A 19183-nucleotide genomic window follows, 5' to 3' on the forward strand; every position below is an offset into this window, starting at 1 on the left:
GAGGGTTGCCATGACAACCGCCCAGATGACTTGAATGACATTGCTTCATTGGTTGAGACACAGCTCTGTGTGTGTGTGTGTATGCATGTGTGTGTGTGTGTGTGTGTGTGTGTGTGTGTGTGTGTGTGTGTGTGTGTGTGTGTGTGTGTGTGTGTGTGTGTGTGTGTGTGTGAGTTACCAGAAGACTAACACATGCACATTGAGCAGTGAAGAGAGAGAGACTAATGATCTCTCTATTTCAGCAGTAATGACAGCCAGGCGTCTAGGAATCTTACCAGCCTGCTCTACTGTAACACACAGGTTGGCTGGATATTAGCCAGAAATATTGATTTATTACTCAGTAGTGGCCTCTCTATTACAGAGGGCAATACAGTATCACTAACTAACACACAAGAGAATTGCTAGTCTGCAGGGTAATAATGGTCTTTGAGGAGATTAAAATGTTATTCTGTCTCTATTAAAATGACCATACATAGTAGCTTATTCAACACAGAGATGAATTGACACTACAGTGAAAACAAACAGCGGGCTTCAGCTCAGAACCTCCAGACAGGAACTCAGGATGACCTAGCCCTGACCAGTCACACGCACACAAACACCGTACATCAGACCACAGCCATTAGCTGATATGACACCGCCATCTGGTGGAAGTCAGGACAAACAGTAGCCACTCACATACTAGTATTGCTATACCACAGAGTTTCTAAACCCAGAAGCCCAACATTGCGAGACTGCCGGGAACGTTTGCGAAGCAGACTCGGCAGACCAGACCGGGGTTTGGTGTTTAACAAGTCAATGAGAAAAGTGAATAAGTATCCCTTAGTTGTTAGATTTCTCCAAATCTAAAGGCACAACGTAGATTCGAGCCAATTGTCTTATGTAGCTGAACATGTTATTACTCCAACCTCCTGAAAGTGACAAACTGACACGTTTTCATATTTGTCAAAAACGACTTTATATCGAAGGAGTGCTTTTGATTTGATGGTCTGCGCATGTGCAGTTAGGTGCAAGACGACCGTTGGACCTGGTGACGTGTTTCTACGCATGAGTTTAGCGAGCCAACACTGCCATGACGTCGCCTACAAGCGTGATCAGAGATTTCTATTGGAGAAGCAGGTTCTGCATATCTTCATACTAAACCATTGTCTTGTCAACAATAAGTAGTGTTGTTGAATGACAAAATAATCTGGCTAAAGGCATCTGTTGGATAAAGTTACGTGACCACAAATGAGTACAGTTTTCACCTGGCGCAATAGTCTAAGGCACTGCATCTCAGTGCTAGAGGCGTCACTACAGAAACCCTGGTTTGAATCGAGGCTGTATCACAACCGGCCGTGATTGGGAGTCCCATAGAGTGGTGCACAATTGGCCCACCGTCGTCCGGGTTTGGCCGGTGTAGGCCGTCATTGTAAATAATAATTTGTTCTTAACTGACTTGCCTAGTTAAATAAAGGTTGAATAAAAAACAAGAGAGGCTACTTTACCAGAGGGTATAAAAAGAACATAGCATGCTAGATAAGCAAGAGAATACTGTATGCACTTCCTCTTTGTCAGCCTTCCTTTGTTACAGAGCTCTGTCCTTTCAGACACAAAAGGCCTATTCTTACACACCGTCTCTCCCCCAGGCTGTGTGTGTGCATGTGTGTGTGTGTGTGTGTGTGAGGTGATAGCAGTGTCTGGTACAGATATCCACCACATCTCAATGCATCTCTTACAACAGATGGACTAGCATCCCCTCTCTCAGAGAACATACAGACATACTGAAAAGAAGGACAACACACACACATCTAGCGTAGCATGCCAAGCATTTCCTATTCCCACAGAATGACAGACATTCTCATTCATTCTCAGTGCTCCTACAACACCAGGAGCTCTCCTTGATACATTATGGTGATGGACAGAGTTTCTAGAACATTCAGCACTAGTTCTTCCTCCAGGGGATAATTCATTATCACACGTCTCATATCATGTTAAAAATGACAGAATCTGAGCAGCCCTGTGCAGAAAATTGGTCCGATCTAAGAGACAGCTTCTGTTGACTACATGAGAACAATTACAGTTGAACATACCATTCTCAGACATCCTGAGAGGGGTGTTTGGCTTTCTTACTAGGATAACGTATATCAAGCAGATGGGTCGCTCCAGATGTAGAGTCATATCCGAAATGATTGGCACCCTTGATGAAGATGAGCAAAAAAGACTGTATAAAATAGATAATACAAATACTGAGCTGTATTGTATGAATTTTTTTGGGGGGGAATTATATTGTTTTATACTTACACAAATTAGTCAGAGAAACAGATTTTCTTTAACAGGTAATCATTTATTTTCTCAAAAAGATATGGGTCAAAACTATTGGCACCCCTATTTTCAATACCTTTCAATAGCTCAGCTTGCGAGGATCACGGCACTGAGCCTTTTTCTAAAATGTTTTATGAGATTGAAGAACACATTAGGGGGATCTTAGACCATTCCTCCATACAGAATCTTTCCAGATCCTTGATATCCTCCGTCTGTGCTTATGATCTGCCCTCCTCAATTCAACACACAGGTTTTCAATGGGGTTCAAGTCCCAGAGAGAGAGATTTTGTGGTCAATTAACCATTTCTTTGTGGATTTTGATTAGTGCTTGGGGTTATTGTCGTGCTGGAAGATCCACTTGCAGTCAAGTTTCAGCCTCCTGGCAGAGGCAACCAGGTTTTTGGCTAAAATGTCCTGGTACTTGGTAAAGTTCATGATGCAGTTGACCTTAACAAAGGCCTCAGGACCAATCGATCAAAATAGGCCAATTAAATCATAGATCCACTAACCTATTTTACAGTAGGTATGGGGTTCTTTTCTGCATTTACATATTTCTTTTGACGCAAATCCCACAACTGGTGTGCGTGGCCAAAGAGCTCTATTTTCATGTCATCTGACCATAGTACCGGTTCCAATCCACGTGGCAAACTCCAGCTGTTTACATTTGTTGGAGGACTTGAAAATAGAGCTCTTTTGCCATCAAGGGTGCCAAAACAGTCTTTGGGTAGCCGGGACTCAGGAATAACTGTTTCTGACTGATCTGAGTAGGCGCAAGTATTTGCATGTGTGTGTGTGTGTGTGTGTGTGTGTGTGTGTGTGTGTATGTACCTCTGACCTGAGCCTGGATTAACACTGCCTCTGCTCAGGAGCATTACTGGACAGAAACATTATTACACCTACAACATGTGTCATACTCCAAACACAGAGCTTAAGCTCTCCTCAATATTTAAGAGCAGGCCTGTTGGATGATGCAGACCACCTGAGTACGACAGGACTGTATCATATCCATTACCAGACAAAACATGACCATAAACCCTGACCAAAGAAGACCCTCATATGATTGACAGCTGACATCACTCACCCTGTCTGTCTCCTCCGTGGACTGGTATCCTGACGATAGCACCACGTCGCCTGGCGTCGCGTATCCAGGGTGGTAACCAAGGGAAGGGCTACTTGGTGTGGTGTTGTCCGTGGTGGAGGAGGAGCGCGGGCGGCCGGAATGTTGCTGTGCATCGTAGGTAGGCCGGCGCTGGGGGGGTTGGGGGCTGCCTCTCAGAGAGGGGTCCCGGTCTCCTCCCCCTACTCCGGCCCCTGTCCCGTTCCCCCCTGCCACCTTACTGCGCCGGCTCTGCAGGCTGGTCCCTCGCCTCATGGTGCCCACAGGGCTGGCACCCTGACCAGCTGGGGGAACAAGGAGAACACCAGAGGGGGGGGGGGGTCAAAGTCAGGACAACGCGTCTGCGTTACTGCTGGAACAGCTGCTTCACACCCTGGCCCAGGACGCCAATGCTCTCCCGGGCATTCTGTGTAATTTTGGAGAGAGCGTGGTGGTCTGAGTGAGAGGAACAGCTCCTGAGTCCTTCGCCCTCCTCTACGCCCTGACTCCCCTGGGTGCCTCTCACTACCCCCTCGCATAGAGCACTCTCATAGCTAGTGGAATAGGGCTGGGATAGGGGAGTCTGTTTTGGGGGTGGTCTGGACTAGAGTGGTTGGGAGATAGGATAGGGGAATTGGTAACTTATGAGTAGAATAGAGAGTTGTTATAGTTTACGCTCTCTTTGTCAGACAGGTGGGACTGGGACAGGAGAGTACAGTAATTAACGTCTTGTCTTGCTAAGCGTTCTAACTAGATTGAGTAGAGTCGGGTAGAGTAGAGTAGGGTAGGGTAGGGTGGAGTAGAGTAGAGTATAGTATAGTATAGTAGGGTAGAGTATAGTATAGTAGGGTAGAGTAGGGTTGGGTTGGGTAGAGTATGGTAGAGTAGGGTAGGGTAGAGTAGAGTAGGGTATGGTGGAGTAGAGTAGAGTAGAGTATAGTATAGTAGGGTAGAGTATAGTAGGGTAGATTAGGTTAGAGTTGTGTATAGTATAGTAGGGTAAAGTAGGGTAGGATAGGATAGAGTAGGGTTGAATAGGCTAGATTTGCTAGATTTGGGGCAGCAGGTAGCCTAGTGGTTAGAGCGTTAGGCCAGTAACCGTTTTTGGGTTCACTCTCTGTCAGACAGGACAGGATGGGGGGGACAGGAGAGGTCAAAGTTCAGCGACGAGCAATGGGAGTCCATAACACATCATTGTGTTCTCTACAGCGCTGTTGGCTGGTCGTCATTGACCTTGCGTAGGCTTAAACACTGGCATACACTGATTTATAAGGCCATATTGGGTAAAATGCCATTTTATCTCTGTTCTTTTTTAGTCAGGTCAGTAAATAAATATCAATTACGGTCCCATTCTGATTTGCTTCTAACAGTACCAAAAATTAGAACAGGTCATGGTAGAAATAGTTTTAGTTACTTAGCACCGTGGTCCTGGAATTCTCTCCTGAACATTTTAAAATGTGATGATCTAGTTTCGTTGGTGGAGTTTAAACACTTGATCGATGTATATATCATAGAAGAGTGTAATTGTTTTTAGGCCAGCTGTTTTTAGTCAAGATGCTTCTGTTTTTAATGTAATATGTAATTGTTGTACTGTATGTGTGTTTATAGTTTTGTTTAATGTTGTGTTAGTGTACGTAAGTTGTTTTGTCTGAAACGTTGTTCCCCCTGCTGCTATTGGACCAGGTCTCTCTTGGAAAAGAGATGTTATCTCAATGAGAAAAACCTGTAGAAATAAAGGTGGGAAAAAAAAAAAAAAAAAAAAAAAAAGGTTCAATGCATCTGCCAATCAGCTCAAAGATCATGCTCGTCTAGTAGTCTACCACAGAAAGAGAGGAAATGGGTTATGAGGTGGGTGGAAATAAGGGACGGACAAAAGGAAGTACACAGGAAGAAGATGTTCTGGAACAGACACTGCTTGAAGTTGCCTGTCGACTTGACCCTGGGCCAGATACAGGGGGCAACTTCTGTTAACACCACAGACACACACAAACAGGCTATGGGTTAGTTAGGTGAAGGGGATAGGAGAAAGAAACAAAAAGAAAAATAAGTGAAAAGACCCACCTAACATCAGCCCAAAGCTGCCTAGCCTGACTCAGTGTCCAAGATCACCTGTAGAGAGAGAGAGATTGTGTGAGAGAGAGCAAGCGAGAAAGAAATAGAGAGAGAGAGGGAGAGAGACTAATAAACATCTACTTAATCTATATACAATCAAATATCACACCCAAGTATTGTGTGTGGGTGTGCTATGTGCCATGTGTGTCTGCTGGTGGACTCTCTAGGAGGTCATTTTGCGTCACTAAACAGATCCTTCTGCTTACTGTAACAGTGGTGTATGGAGAGAATGACTTCCTCAAAAAATCAACAACCCACAGCAACACAGGCTCACTATACAAACTCACCTAACCTGCAACAACCCAAACAAACCCGACCCACATGAATTCCTGAGGCTGAGGAGCGACAGTAATGGCCTTAGACACACATCCCTGGTGTGAAGAGAAGGCAGCTTGTCAAACACAGTGACTATTAGCATTGAGAGTAGGTAAACAAGGCAAAGTCAGGAACATTCTGGGCTCTGTGGAGTGACTGTTAAACATGCAAACTATACTGAACAAAAATATAAATGCAACATGCAACAATTTCAACAATTTTACTGAGTTACAGTTCATATAAGGAAATCAGTCAATTGAAATAAATTAATTTGGCCCTAATCTATGGATTTCACAGGCAAGGGCGCAGCCATGGTAGAGCCAAGCTCAGCCAAGGGCTTTTTCCAGATATAAATCCTCCTCGGCACCCACTCAGATGATCCAGCAGATGAATAAACTGGATGTGGAGGTCCTGGGCTGGGGTGGTCTGAAGTTGTGAGGCCGGTTGGATGTACTGCCAAATTCTCTGAAACGATGTTGGAGGCGACTTATGGTAGAGAAATGAAAATTAAATTATCTGTCTTATCTTTGTTCAGTATACATTATCCAGCAGCTGCACAGTCATAAGAGTCTACTATATCACACATACACAACAACGCAGGGCACACGAACACAGACAGACAGACAGACAGACAGACAGACAGACAGACAGACAGACAGACAGACAGACAGACAGACAGACAGACAGACAGACAGACAGACAGACAGACAGACAGACAGACAGACAGACAGACAGACAGACAGACAGACAGACAGACAGACAGACAGACAGAGAGAGAGAGAGAGAGAGAGAGAGAGAGAATGCAATCTACACAAATGCAGCAGTGAAAATCTGGGCCCACGTCAAAGCCAGTTAGCACAGTCAGCTGTTCAGTTTCACAATGGGCCCAGAGAGAGGAGAGGGCAGCACACGGCACAGTGACGCACACTACAGCAACACTGACACATTCACACAGCAACAATTATTTCACCTTTATTTAACCAGGTAGGCTAGTTGAGAACAAGTTCTCATTTGCAACTGCGACCTGGCCAAGATAAAGCATAGCAATTTGACACATACAACGACACAGAGTTACACATGGAATAAACAAAACATACAGTCAATAATACAGTAGAACAAAAGAAAACAAAAAGTCTATATACAGTGAGTGCAAATGAGGTAAGATAAGGGAGTTAAGGCAATAAATAGGCCATGGTGGCGAAGTAATTACAATATAGCAATTAAACACTTGTCTGTTTGAAAAAGCTAGCCTTAGCTTTCCTAACTGCCTATGTATATTTGTTCCTAACTTCCCTGAACAGTTGCATATCACAGTGGCTATTCGATGCTAATGCAGAACGCCACAGGATGTTTTTGTGCTGGTCAAGGGCAGACAGGTCTGGAGTGAACCAAGGACTATATCTATTCCTAGTTTTTAAAATGAATGGGGCATGCTTATTTAAGATGGTGAGGAAGGCACTTTTAAAGAATAGCCAGGCATCATCTACTGACGGGATGAGGTCAATGTCATTCCAGGATATCCCTGCCAGGTCGATTAGAAAGGCCTGCTCGCAGAAGTGTTTTAGGGAGCGTTTGACAGTGATGAGGGGTGGTCGTTTGGTCGCAGACTCATTACGGATGCAGGCAATGAGGCAGTGATCGCTGATATCTTGGGTTGGCGCCCCCCCTTGGTTTGTGCCGTGGCGGAGATCTTTGTGGGCTATACTCGGCCTTGTCTCAGGATTGTAAGTTGGTGGTTGAAGATATCCCTCTAGTGGTGCGGGGGCTGTGCTTTGGCAAAGTGGGTGGGGTTATATCCTTCCTGTTTGGCCCTGTCCGGGGGTATCATCGGATGGGGCCACAGTGTCTCCTGACCCCTCCTGTCTCAGCCTCCAGTATTTATGCTGCAGTAGTTTATGTCTCGGGGGGCTAGGGTCAGTTTGTTATATCTGGAGTACTTCTCCTGTCTTATCCGGTGTCCTGTGTGAATTTAAGTATGCTCTCTCTAATTCTCTCCTTCTCTCTTTCTTTCTCTCCCTCGGAGGACCTGAGCCCTAGGACCATGCGTCAGGACTACCGGGCATGATGACTCCTTGATGTCCCCAGTCCACCTGGCCGTGCTGCTGTTCCAGTTTCAACTGTTCTGCCTGCGGCTATGGAACCCTGACCTGTCCACCGGACGTGCTACCTGTCCCAGACCTGCTGTTTTCAACTCTCTAGAGACCGCAGGAGCGGTAGAGATACTCTTAATGATCGGCTATGAAAAGCCAACTGACATTTACTCCTGAGGTGCTGACTTGCTACACCCTCGATAACTTCTGTGATTATTATTATTTGACCATGCTGGTCATTTATGAACATTTGAACATCTTGGCCATGTTCTGTTATAATCTCCACCCGGCACAGCCAGAAGAGGACTGGCCACCCCTCATAGCCTGGTTCCCCTCTAGGTTTCTTCCTAGGTTTTGGCCTTTCTAGGGAGTTTTTCTTAGCCACCGTGCTTCTACACCTGCATTGCTTGCTGTTTGGGGTTTTAGGCTGGGTTTCTGTACAGCACTTCGAGATATTAGCTGATGTACGAAGGGCTATATAAATACATTTGATTGATTGATTGATCTTGATTGAAAACAGTAGAGGTGTATTTGGAGGGAAAGTTAGTTAGGATGACATCTATGAGGGTGCCCGTGTTTACGGATTTGGAGTTGTACCTGGTAGGTTCATTGATAATTTGTGTGAGATTGAGGGCATCAAGCTTGGATTGTAGGATGGCCGGGTTGTTAAGCATGTCCCAGTTTAGGTCACCTAGTAGCACGAGCTCAGAAGATAGATGGGGGGCAATCAATTCACATATGGTTTCGAGGGCACAGCTGGGGGCAGAGGGAGGTCTCACTGACATTCACACAGCAACACTGACATTCACACAGCAAAACTGACATTCCCTTAGCCACACTGACATCCACACAGCAACACTGACATTCATACAGCAACACTGACATTCACATAGCCACACTGACATTCACACCAACACTGTCAATATTCACACAGCCACACTGTCAATATTCACACAGCCAACACTGTCAATATTCACACAGCCAACACTGTCAATATTCACACAGCCACACTGACAATCACACACCAACACAGATACATTCACACAGCCACACTGACACATTCACACAGCCACACTGACACATTCACACAGCAACACTGACACATTCACACAGCAACACAGACACATTCACACAGCAACACAGACACATTCACACAGCAACACAGACACATTCACACAGCCACATTAACACAGCCACACTGACACATTCACACAGCCACATTCACACAGCAACACTGACACATTCACACAGCAACACAGACACATTCACACAGCAACACAGACACATTCACACAGCAACACAGACACATTCACACAGCAACACAGACACATTCACACAGCCACATTCACACAGCCACACTGACACATTCACACAGCAACACTGACACATTCACACAGCAACACAGACACATTCACACAGCAACACAGACACATTCACACAGCAACACAGACACATTCACACAGCAACACAGACACATTCACACAGCAACACAGACACATTCACACAGCAACACTGACACATTCACACAGCCACATTAACACAGCCACACTGACACATTCACACACCAACGCTGACATTCACACACCAACACTGACATACACAGCAAAACTGACATACACAGCAAAACTGACATACACAGCAAAACTGACATTCCCTTAGCCACACTGACATCCACACAGCAACACTGACATTCACACAGCAACACTGACACATTCACACAGCAACACAGACACATTCACACAGCAACACTGACACATTCACACAGCCACATTAACACAGCCACACTGACACATTCACACACCAACGCTGACATTCACACACCAACACTGACATACACAGCAAAACTGACATACACAGCAAAACTGACATACACAGCAAAACTGACATTCCCTTAGCCACACTGACATCCACACAGCAACACTGACATTCACACAGCAACACTGACATTCACATAGCCACACTGACATTCACACCAACACTGTCAATATTCACACAGCTACACTGTCAATATTCACACAGCCATCACTGTCAATATTCACACAGCCAACACTGTCAATATTCACACAGCCACACTGACATTCACACACCAACACAGATACATTCCCACAGCCACACTGACACATTCACACAGCAACACTGACACATTCACACAGCAACACAGACACATTCACACAGCAACACAGACACATTCACACAGCAACACTGACACATTCACACAGCCACATTCACACAGCAACACAGACACATTCACACAGCAACACAGACACATTCACACAGCAACACAGACACGTTCACACAGCAACACTGACACGTTCACACAGCCACATTAACACAGCCACACTGACACATTCACACACCAACGCTGACATTCACACACCAACACTGACATACACAGCAAAACTGACACATTCACAGAACAACACTGACATACACATGGAAACACTGACACATTCACACAGCAACACTGACAGCCACACGGAAACACTGACACATTCACACAGCAACACTGACACATTCACACAGCAACACTGACAGCCACACGGAAACACTGACACATTCACACAGCAACACATTCACACAGCAACACTGACACATTCACACAGCCACACTGACACATTCCCACAGCCACACGGACACATTCACACCGCCAAACTGACACATTCACACAGCCACACTGACACATTCCCACAGCCACACTGACACATTCACACCGCCACACTGACACATTCACACAGAAACACTGACACATTCACACAGTAACACTGACACATTCCCACAGCCACACTGACACATTCACACAGCCACACTGACACATTCACACCGCCACATTCACATCACCAACACTGACAAATTCACACAGCCACACTGACACATTCACACAGCCACACTGACATACACAGCAAACTGGCACATTTACACAGCAAAACACTGACATTCACACAGCCACACTGACAAATTCACACAGCCACAGGCCATTCACACAGCAACAATGACACATTCACACATTCACACAGCCACACTGATATTCACACGGCCACCCTGACATTCACACAGCAAAACTGACACATTCACACAGCCAGACAGACACATTCACCCTGACATTCACACAGCAACACTGACACATTAACACAGCTACACTGACACATTCACACAGCCACACTGACATAGACATCAAAACTGACACATTCACACAGCTAAACCTGACATTCACATGGAAACACTAACACATTCACACGGAAACACTGACACATTCATACAACCACACTGACACATTCACACAGCAACACTGACATTCACATGGAAACACTAACACATTCACACGGAAACACTGACACATTCACACAGCAACACTGACATAGACAGCAAAACTGACACATTCACACAGCAACACTGACATTCACATAGAAACACTAACACATTCACACAGCCACACTGACACATTCACACAGCCACACTGACATAGACAGCAAAACTGACACATTCACACAGCAACACTGACATTCACATGGAAACACTGACCCATTCACATGGAAACACTGACACATTCACACAGCAACACTGACACATTCACACAGCCACACTGACATACACAGCAAAACTGGCACATTCACACAGCAAAACACTGACATTCACACAGCCCACACTGACAAATTCACACAGCCACAGGCCATTCACACAGCAACAATGACACATTCACACAGCAACACGGACATATTCACACAGCCACACTGACATACACAGCAAAACTGGCACATTCACACAGCAAAACACTGACATTCACAAAGCCACACTGACAAATTCACACAGCCACAGTGCCATTCACACAGCAACAATGACACATTCACACAGCCACACGGACACATTCACACAGCCACACGGACACATTCACACAGCCACCCTGACATTCACACAGCAAAACTGACACATTCACACAGCCACACTGACACATTCACACAGCCACCATGACATTCACACGGCAACACTGACACATTCACACAGCCACACTGACACATTCACACAGCCACACTGACACATTCACACAGCCACACTGACACATTCCCACAGCAACCCTGACATTCACACAGCAACACAGTGTGTATTTTTTGTTGAGGAAGAGGTGGAATTTTTATCTGGTCTTCACGGTGGCAACGGACCCCCCCGTCTCCCAACACAAAAACCTACAAATATAAGCGAATATGAAAAAATCTTGAGTTTCCGCATTTTCTGATAATTGACGTTACAGAATAAAATAAAAATTATATTATTTTTTTCAAGAAATTATAAAACAGTTTGACAAACCTGCTTGTAAGCTTTGAAATTATATTAAACTCAACCGTGAATATTTTCCAGTGATGAAGATATGGACGTCTCATAGTATGGTGGAGTATGAAAAATGGGTCAACTTTTGAGTACCTTTACCTTTTGAAAGTTTTTGCACTTCTACAATGGAAAAATATGTATTGAAGGTTTTGTTCAAATCAAAAAGGGTGCGGTCAAAAAGTGATTGAATTCCAATGGATTTACCCTATTACAAAATCCAATGAAATGTGCGCATCACTCGCCAGATGGACCGTTGAGTGACATGACAGTACTGCTCTGTTCTATCCTGGTCTGACCCTGACCCTCAGAGCAGGTGCTGCTGCAATCACAGAAAGGGACTTGGTAAACTAGAGGCTACAGCCAACACATGATACATCCACTACGGCACAAATCATTCACATAGGCCTATACGACACACACCCACACACACACACACACACACACACACACACACACACACACACACACACACACACACACACACACACACACACACACACACACACACACACACACACACACACACACACACACACACACACACACACACACACGTTGATGATTAAACAGACAACAGGTGTCAGAGCCTGTGTTGGCAGTGCAGCCATGATGAGTCAACACATTTCTTAGAATCACTGTGGCCCAGTCAAAAGTGAACCAGCAACGACCACGAGGACATTGGCCCTTCTGGAAGCCCCTGGTATGGACACACACACACACACACGTGACCTGTGCCCTAACTGCAGGTCAGTCCATTCATTGGCCATGTCAGTCTTCCTGTTGCTGATACCATTGTCTCCACATGGCCAACTAAATCCAGATGGAGAGATGGAGTCAGCTCAGTCTTGCTTACCAGGCAGACAGGCATTCCATGCCATCTCACTGTAAGCCTGGTTCAAATCTAATAAATAAATTCACTTAAAAAAAGAAACAATGATAGGATCACTGCTGGTTATGTAAGTTTGACTTGTCGTCAACCGTTACTCAGACTGTTAACCGTGACAGCCCCGGCTCCATGACCATGATACTGTATGTGGACTCAATGGCTATCTGCATTGACACTTTTAACACTAACTCTTTTGAATCATAACATACGCTGCTGCTACTGTTTATTATCTATCCTGTCACTTTATCCCTACCTGTATGTACATATCTACCTCAATTACCTTGTACTGCTGCACATCGACTCGGTACTGGTACACTGTATATATAGTCAAGTTATCATGACTCATTGTCTATTTATTCCTTGTGTTATTATTTTCAATTTTTTTATTTGTTGGGAAGGGCCCGTAAGTAAGCATTTCACTGTTAGTCTACACCAGTTGTTTATGAAGAGTGTAACAAATACAATTTGATTGATTTGATTTGGCAGCAATATTGTGTCTACTATTTAGAGTGTTCCGTTAATTGAATTAAAATGTCCATCCTAACCCAGTTAGGCTAAGTAGTTCAGCTGTCTTTTGGTTGGTCAATCTGGACCCATAGTTGTTGCACTGAGGCACACATACTGTTGGTCATTGTTGAACCTATATATTCAATCCAAAGAAATCCCAGTAGCCTTAAACAGGCTCATACAGTTCACATGGAACAGGCTGCTCTTTGTTCTGCTTAGAGCAACACAGAGCCCTATCTCTGGCCTTTGTGCCCTGTTTCTTTCACTGACAGACACACACACACACACACACACACACACACACACACACACACACACACACACACACACACACACACACACACACACACACACACACACACACACACACACACACACACACACACACACAAATCAATAAAAGAGGAATTAGGCCAGAGAGTTCAGCAGCAATGCTGTTCAGAGAGATAGACAGACAGGGAGTGATAGAGTGTGTGTGGGTGGGTGCTCTCTGACTGATAATGGAGCACATCTCATTCTGCAGCCCCATGACAGCACAGGAAGCATGAACAATCGTTATTGTATCTGTTTATGTTGTCTGTGTGTGTGGGGGGGTCGGTGGAGAAGGTCAGAGAGAGAGCAGCAGAGAGAGAGCAGGAGATAAAGAGAAAGCAGAAAATAGAGAGAGCGAGGTAAGAGAAAGGAACAGTTGAGACCGTCAGTTTTGACACTGAGGGGATGCCTCACACAAGCTGCAGAAAGTGTGATAAGTGCTATGAGTGTATGTGTGTGTTTGTGTGTCTCAGCAGGATTAAAAGCAGCCAATAGACCAGAGAGTGTTCTAGCTACACTGGGTTTAACCTGAGAGCTTAGAGCTGATACAGTGCCTTCAGAAAGTACTCACACGCCTGGGCTTTTTCCACATTGTGTTGTGTTACAGCCTGAATTTAAAATGAAGTTTAGATTTTGTGTCACTGGCTTACTTATACACAATACCCCATAATGTCAAAGTGGAATTATGTTTTTACAAATTAAATAAAAATGAAAAGCTGAAATGTCTTGAGTCAATAACTATTCAACCTCTTTGTTATGGCAAGGATTTTTGAATGACTACCTCATCTCTGTAACCAACACATACAATTATCTGTAAGTTCCCTCAGTCGAGCAGGAATTTCATAAACAGATTCAACCACAAAGACCAGGGAGGTTTTTCAATGCCTCGCAAAGAAGTGCACCTATTGGAGAAAAACACACAAAAAACAGACATTGAATATCCCTTTGAGCATGGTGAAGTTATTAATTTATTAATTACACCCAGTCACTAAAAATATATAGGTGTCCTTTCTAACTCAGTTGCCGGAGAGGATAGATCAACAACATTGTCGAGCTTCCAAGATGGCTTAGCAGTTCAGACGTCATTTCTGTTTCGTATTGTCGTGTCCTGTATATATATATATTTACACCTTTCTTCGCATATCTTTTATATATTTTATTATCCAAGAACTCAACTACAAAAGCTTTCCTGCAAAAGCTTTCCTGCAACCCGCTTCACCAATTACAAAAAAGTATTATTTACCTCAAATCTGAAAATCCACCGTGGAAGCTAGCCAGGGGCTAATTCAGAAGCTAGCCAGAAAGCTAACCAGAAGCTATCCGATAGCTAGCCAGAAGCTAATCTGTAGCTGCCCAGAAATTAGCCGGTCTGCTGGCTAGCGTTGGTGTTTCAGCTGCCCACGTTTTGTGGTCATCAGCTATTCCTTTAGCTCGATAATCTACCGGCACTTTTGTGCAACGCGACTCGGACCGGAGCATTCCGGGACTTTTTTTCTCTCAGTTTCCCCGGATTTCAGCCGCAGGCTCTGGACATTTGCAGCTAGCTAGCTGCAAACCGTGTGACTATTGGCTTACGTCGATCCCGGAGCAAACTCAAATCATTCCGGAGATAGCCAGCTGAGGAGTTCCATCAGCCATTCCTGGGCTACAGTCACCTATCCGGACCCGTTTTTTTTTGTTTTGTTGTTGCTGCAGATACGGAGCCCCACCGGGCCTTCACGACTGACTGCCGACGTTATCTGCCCGAGGGAGTTATCCAACTGGCACCTCCGTCCCGACGTTACCTGAACGCTCATCTGGGGCCCGCTAACCGTTAGCTGTCTTATCGGCTGCTATCTGAATAAGTATATCGGACAATTATTATTATTATTATTATTATTTTATTTTTTCTTGGGTCACTATATCTATTTTGCCAATTTGGATTGATCCCCTCTACCACACGGAACCCCACTAACCTACCGACGGAAACGCACGAGGTATCTACAAATAGACTTCCATACTATGCTATCTTGCTACCGATAGCCATCTACCCGGCCAGCTGTCTGGATCGCCGTGACCCCAACCAACCTCTACTCACTGGACCCTTATTGATCACTCGATTAAGCATGCCTCTCCTTAATGTAAATATGCCTTGTCCATTGCTGTTCTGGTTAGTGTTTATTGGCTTATTTCACTGTAGAGCCTCTAGCCCTGCTCACTATACCATATCCAACCTCACAGTTCCACCACCCACATATGCGATGACATCACCTGGTTTCAATGATGTTTCTAGAGACAATATCTCTCTCATCATCACTCAATACCTAGGTTTACCTCCACTGTATTCACATCCTACCATACCTTTGTCTGTACATTATTCCTTTAAGCTATTTTATCGCCCCCAGAAACTTCCTTTTACTCTCTGCTCTAGAAGTTCTAGACGACCAATTCTCATAGCTTTTAGCCGTACCCTTATCCTACTCCTCCTCTGTTCCTCTGGTGATGTAGAGGTGAATCCAGGCCCTGCAGTACCTAGCTCCACTCCTATTCCCCAGGCGCTCTCTTTTGATGACTTCTGTAACCGTAATAGCCTTGGCTTCATGCATGTTAACATTAGAAGCCTCCTCCCTAAGTTTGTTTTGTTCACTGCTTTAGCACACTCTGCCAACCCGGATGTTTTAGCCGTGCCTGAATCCTGGCTTAGAAAGACCACCAAAAATTCTGACATTTTCATCCCCAACTACAAGATTTTCAGACAAGATAGAACGGCCAAAGGGGGCGGTGTTGCAATCTATTGCAAAGATTGCCTGCAGAGTTCTGTTTTACTATCCAGGTCTGTTCCCAAACAATTTGAACTTCTACTTTTAAAAATCCACCTCTCTAAAAACAAGTCTCTCACCGTTGCCGCCTGCTATAGACCACCCTCTGCCCCCAGCTGTGCTCTGGACACTATATGTGAACTGATTGCCCCCCATCTATCTTCAGAGCTCGTGCTGCTAGGCGACCTAAATTTTAACATGCTTAACACCCCAGCCACCCTACAATCTAAGCTTGATGCCCTCAATCTCACACAAATTATCAATGAACCTACCAGGTACCACCCCAATTCCGTAAACACGGGTACCCTCATAGATATCATCCTAACAAACTTGCCCTCCAAATACACCTCTGCTGTTTTCAACCAAGATCTCAGCGATCACTGCCTCATTGCCTGCATCCGTAATGGGTCAGCGGTCAAACGACCTCCACTCATCACTGTCAAACGCTCCCTGAAACACTTCAGCGAGCAGGCCTTTCTAAACGACCTGGCCGAGGTATCCTGGAAGGATATTGATCTCATCCCGTCAGTAGAGGATGCCTGGACATTTTTTTTAAATGTCTTCCTCACCATCTTGAATAAGCATGCCCCATTCAAGAAATTTAGAACCAGGAACAGATATAGCCCTTGGTTCTCTCCTGACCTGACTGCCCTTAACCAACAGAAAAACATCCTATGGCGTTCTGCATTAGCATCGAACAGCCCCCGTGATATGCAACTTTTCAGGGAAGCTAGAAACCAGTATACACAGGCAGTTAGAAAAGCCAAGGCTAGCTTTTTCAAGCAGAAATTTGCTTCCTGCAACACAAATTCAAAAAAGTTCTGGGACACTGTAAAGTCCATGGAGAATAAGAACACCTCCTCCCAGCTTCCAACTGCTCTGAAGATAGGAAACATTGTCACCACCGACAAATCCACTATAATTGAGAATTTCAATAAGCATTTTTCTACGGCTGGCCATGCTTTCCACCTGGCTACCCCTACCCCGGACAACAGCACTGCCCTCCCCTCTGCTACTCGCCCAAGCCTTCCCCATTTCTCTTTCTCCCAAATACAGTCAGCTGATGTTCTAAAAGAGCTGCAAAATCTGGACCCTTACAAATCAGCCGGGCTAGATAATCTGGACCCTTTCTTTCTAAAACTATCTGCTGAAATTGTTGCCACCCCTATTACTAGCCTTTTCAACCTCTCTTTCGTGTCGTCTGAGATTCCCAAAGATTGGAAAGCAGCTGCGGTTATCCCCCTCTTCAAAGGGGGGGACACTCTTGACCCTAACAGCTACAGACCTATATCTATCCTACCCTGCCTTTCTAAGGTCTTCGAAAGCCAAGTCAACAAACAGATTACCGACCATTTCGAATCCCACCATACCTTCTCCGCTATGCAATCTGGTTTCAGAGCTGGTCATGGGTGCACCTCAGCCACGCTCAAGGTCATAAACGATATCTTAACCGCCATCGATAGGAAACAATACTGTGCAGCCGTATTCATTGACCTGGCCAAGGCTTTTGACTCTGTCAATCACCACATCCTCATCGGCAGACTCGACAGCCTTGGTTTCTCTAATGATTGCCTCGCCTGGTTCACCAACTACTTCTCTGATCGAGTTCAGTGTGTCAAATCGGAGGGTCTGTTGTCCGGGCCTCTGGCAGTCTCCATGGGGGTGCCACAGGGTTCAATTCTTGGACCGACTCTCTTCTCTGTATACATCAATGATGTCGCTCTTGCTGCTGGTGATTCTCTGATCCACCTCTACGCAGACGACACTATTCTGTATACTTCTGTCCCTTCTTTTGACACTGTGTTAACAACCCTCCAGGCGAGCTTCAATGCCATACAACTCTCCTTCCGTGGCCTCCAATTGCTCTTAAATACAAGTAAAACTAAATGCATGCTCTTCAACCGATCGCTGCCTGCATCTGCCCGCCTGTCCAACATCACTACTCTGGACGGCTCTGACTTAGAATATGTGGACAACTACAAATACCTAGGTGTCTGGTTAGACTGTAAACTCTCCTTCCAGACTCACATCAAACATCTCCAATCCAAAGTTAAATCTAGAATTGGCTTCCTATTCCGCAACAAAGCATCCTTCACTCATGCTGCCAAACATACCCTTGTAAAACTGACCATCCTACCAATCCTCGACTTCGGTGATGTCATTTACAAAATAGCCTCCAAAACCCTACTCAATAAATTGGATGCAGTCTATCACAGTGCCATCCGTTTTGTCACCAAAGCCCCATATACTACCCACCACTGCGACCTGTACACTCTCGTTGGCTGGCCCTCGCTTCATACTCGTCGCCAAACCCACTGGTTCCAGGTCATCTACAAGACCCTGCTAGGTAAAGTCCCCCCTTATCTCAGCTCGCTGGTCACCATAGCAACACCTACCTGTAGCACGCGCTCCAGCAGGTTTATCTCTCTGGTCACCCCCAAAACCA

The 19183-nt window shown here is 45.1% G+C and overlaps 1 protein-coding gene across 3 annotated transcripts in view; it reads right to left on the reverse strand.

Moving 5' to 3' along the window:
- Window positions 1–19183, reverse strand: part of LOC139542834 (transmembrane and coiled-coil domains protein 1-like) — a 102550-nt gene that overhangs the window by 76743 nt on the left and 6624 nt on the right. The window contains exons 2-3 of one of the 3 annotated variants that reach the window (XM_071348711.1): window positions 5459–5506; window positions 3383–3702 (exon numbers count right to left, since the gene is read on the reverse strand). In XM_071348711.1, the coding sequence (XP_071204812.1) occupies window positions 3383–3702; window positions 5459–5465 (327 nt within the window). In that variant the 5' untranslated portion in view covers window positions 5466–5506. Of the gene's footprint in view, window positions 1–3382; window positions 5121–5458; window positions 5507–19183 lie in introns of all 3 variants that reach the window. The other 2 variants (XM_071348712.1, XM_071348713.1) reach the window with 2 other exon arrangements.

Source organism: Salvelinus alpinus, chromosome 17, assembly GCF_045679555.1.
Source record: "Salvelinus alpinus chromosome 17, SLU_Salpinus.1, whole genome shotgun sequence".
NCBI lineage: Eukaryota > Metazoa > Chordata > Actinopteri > Salmoniformes > Salmonidae > Salvelinus > Salvelinus alpinus.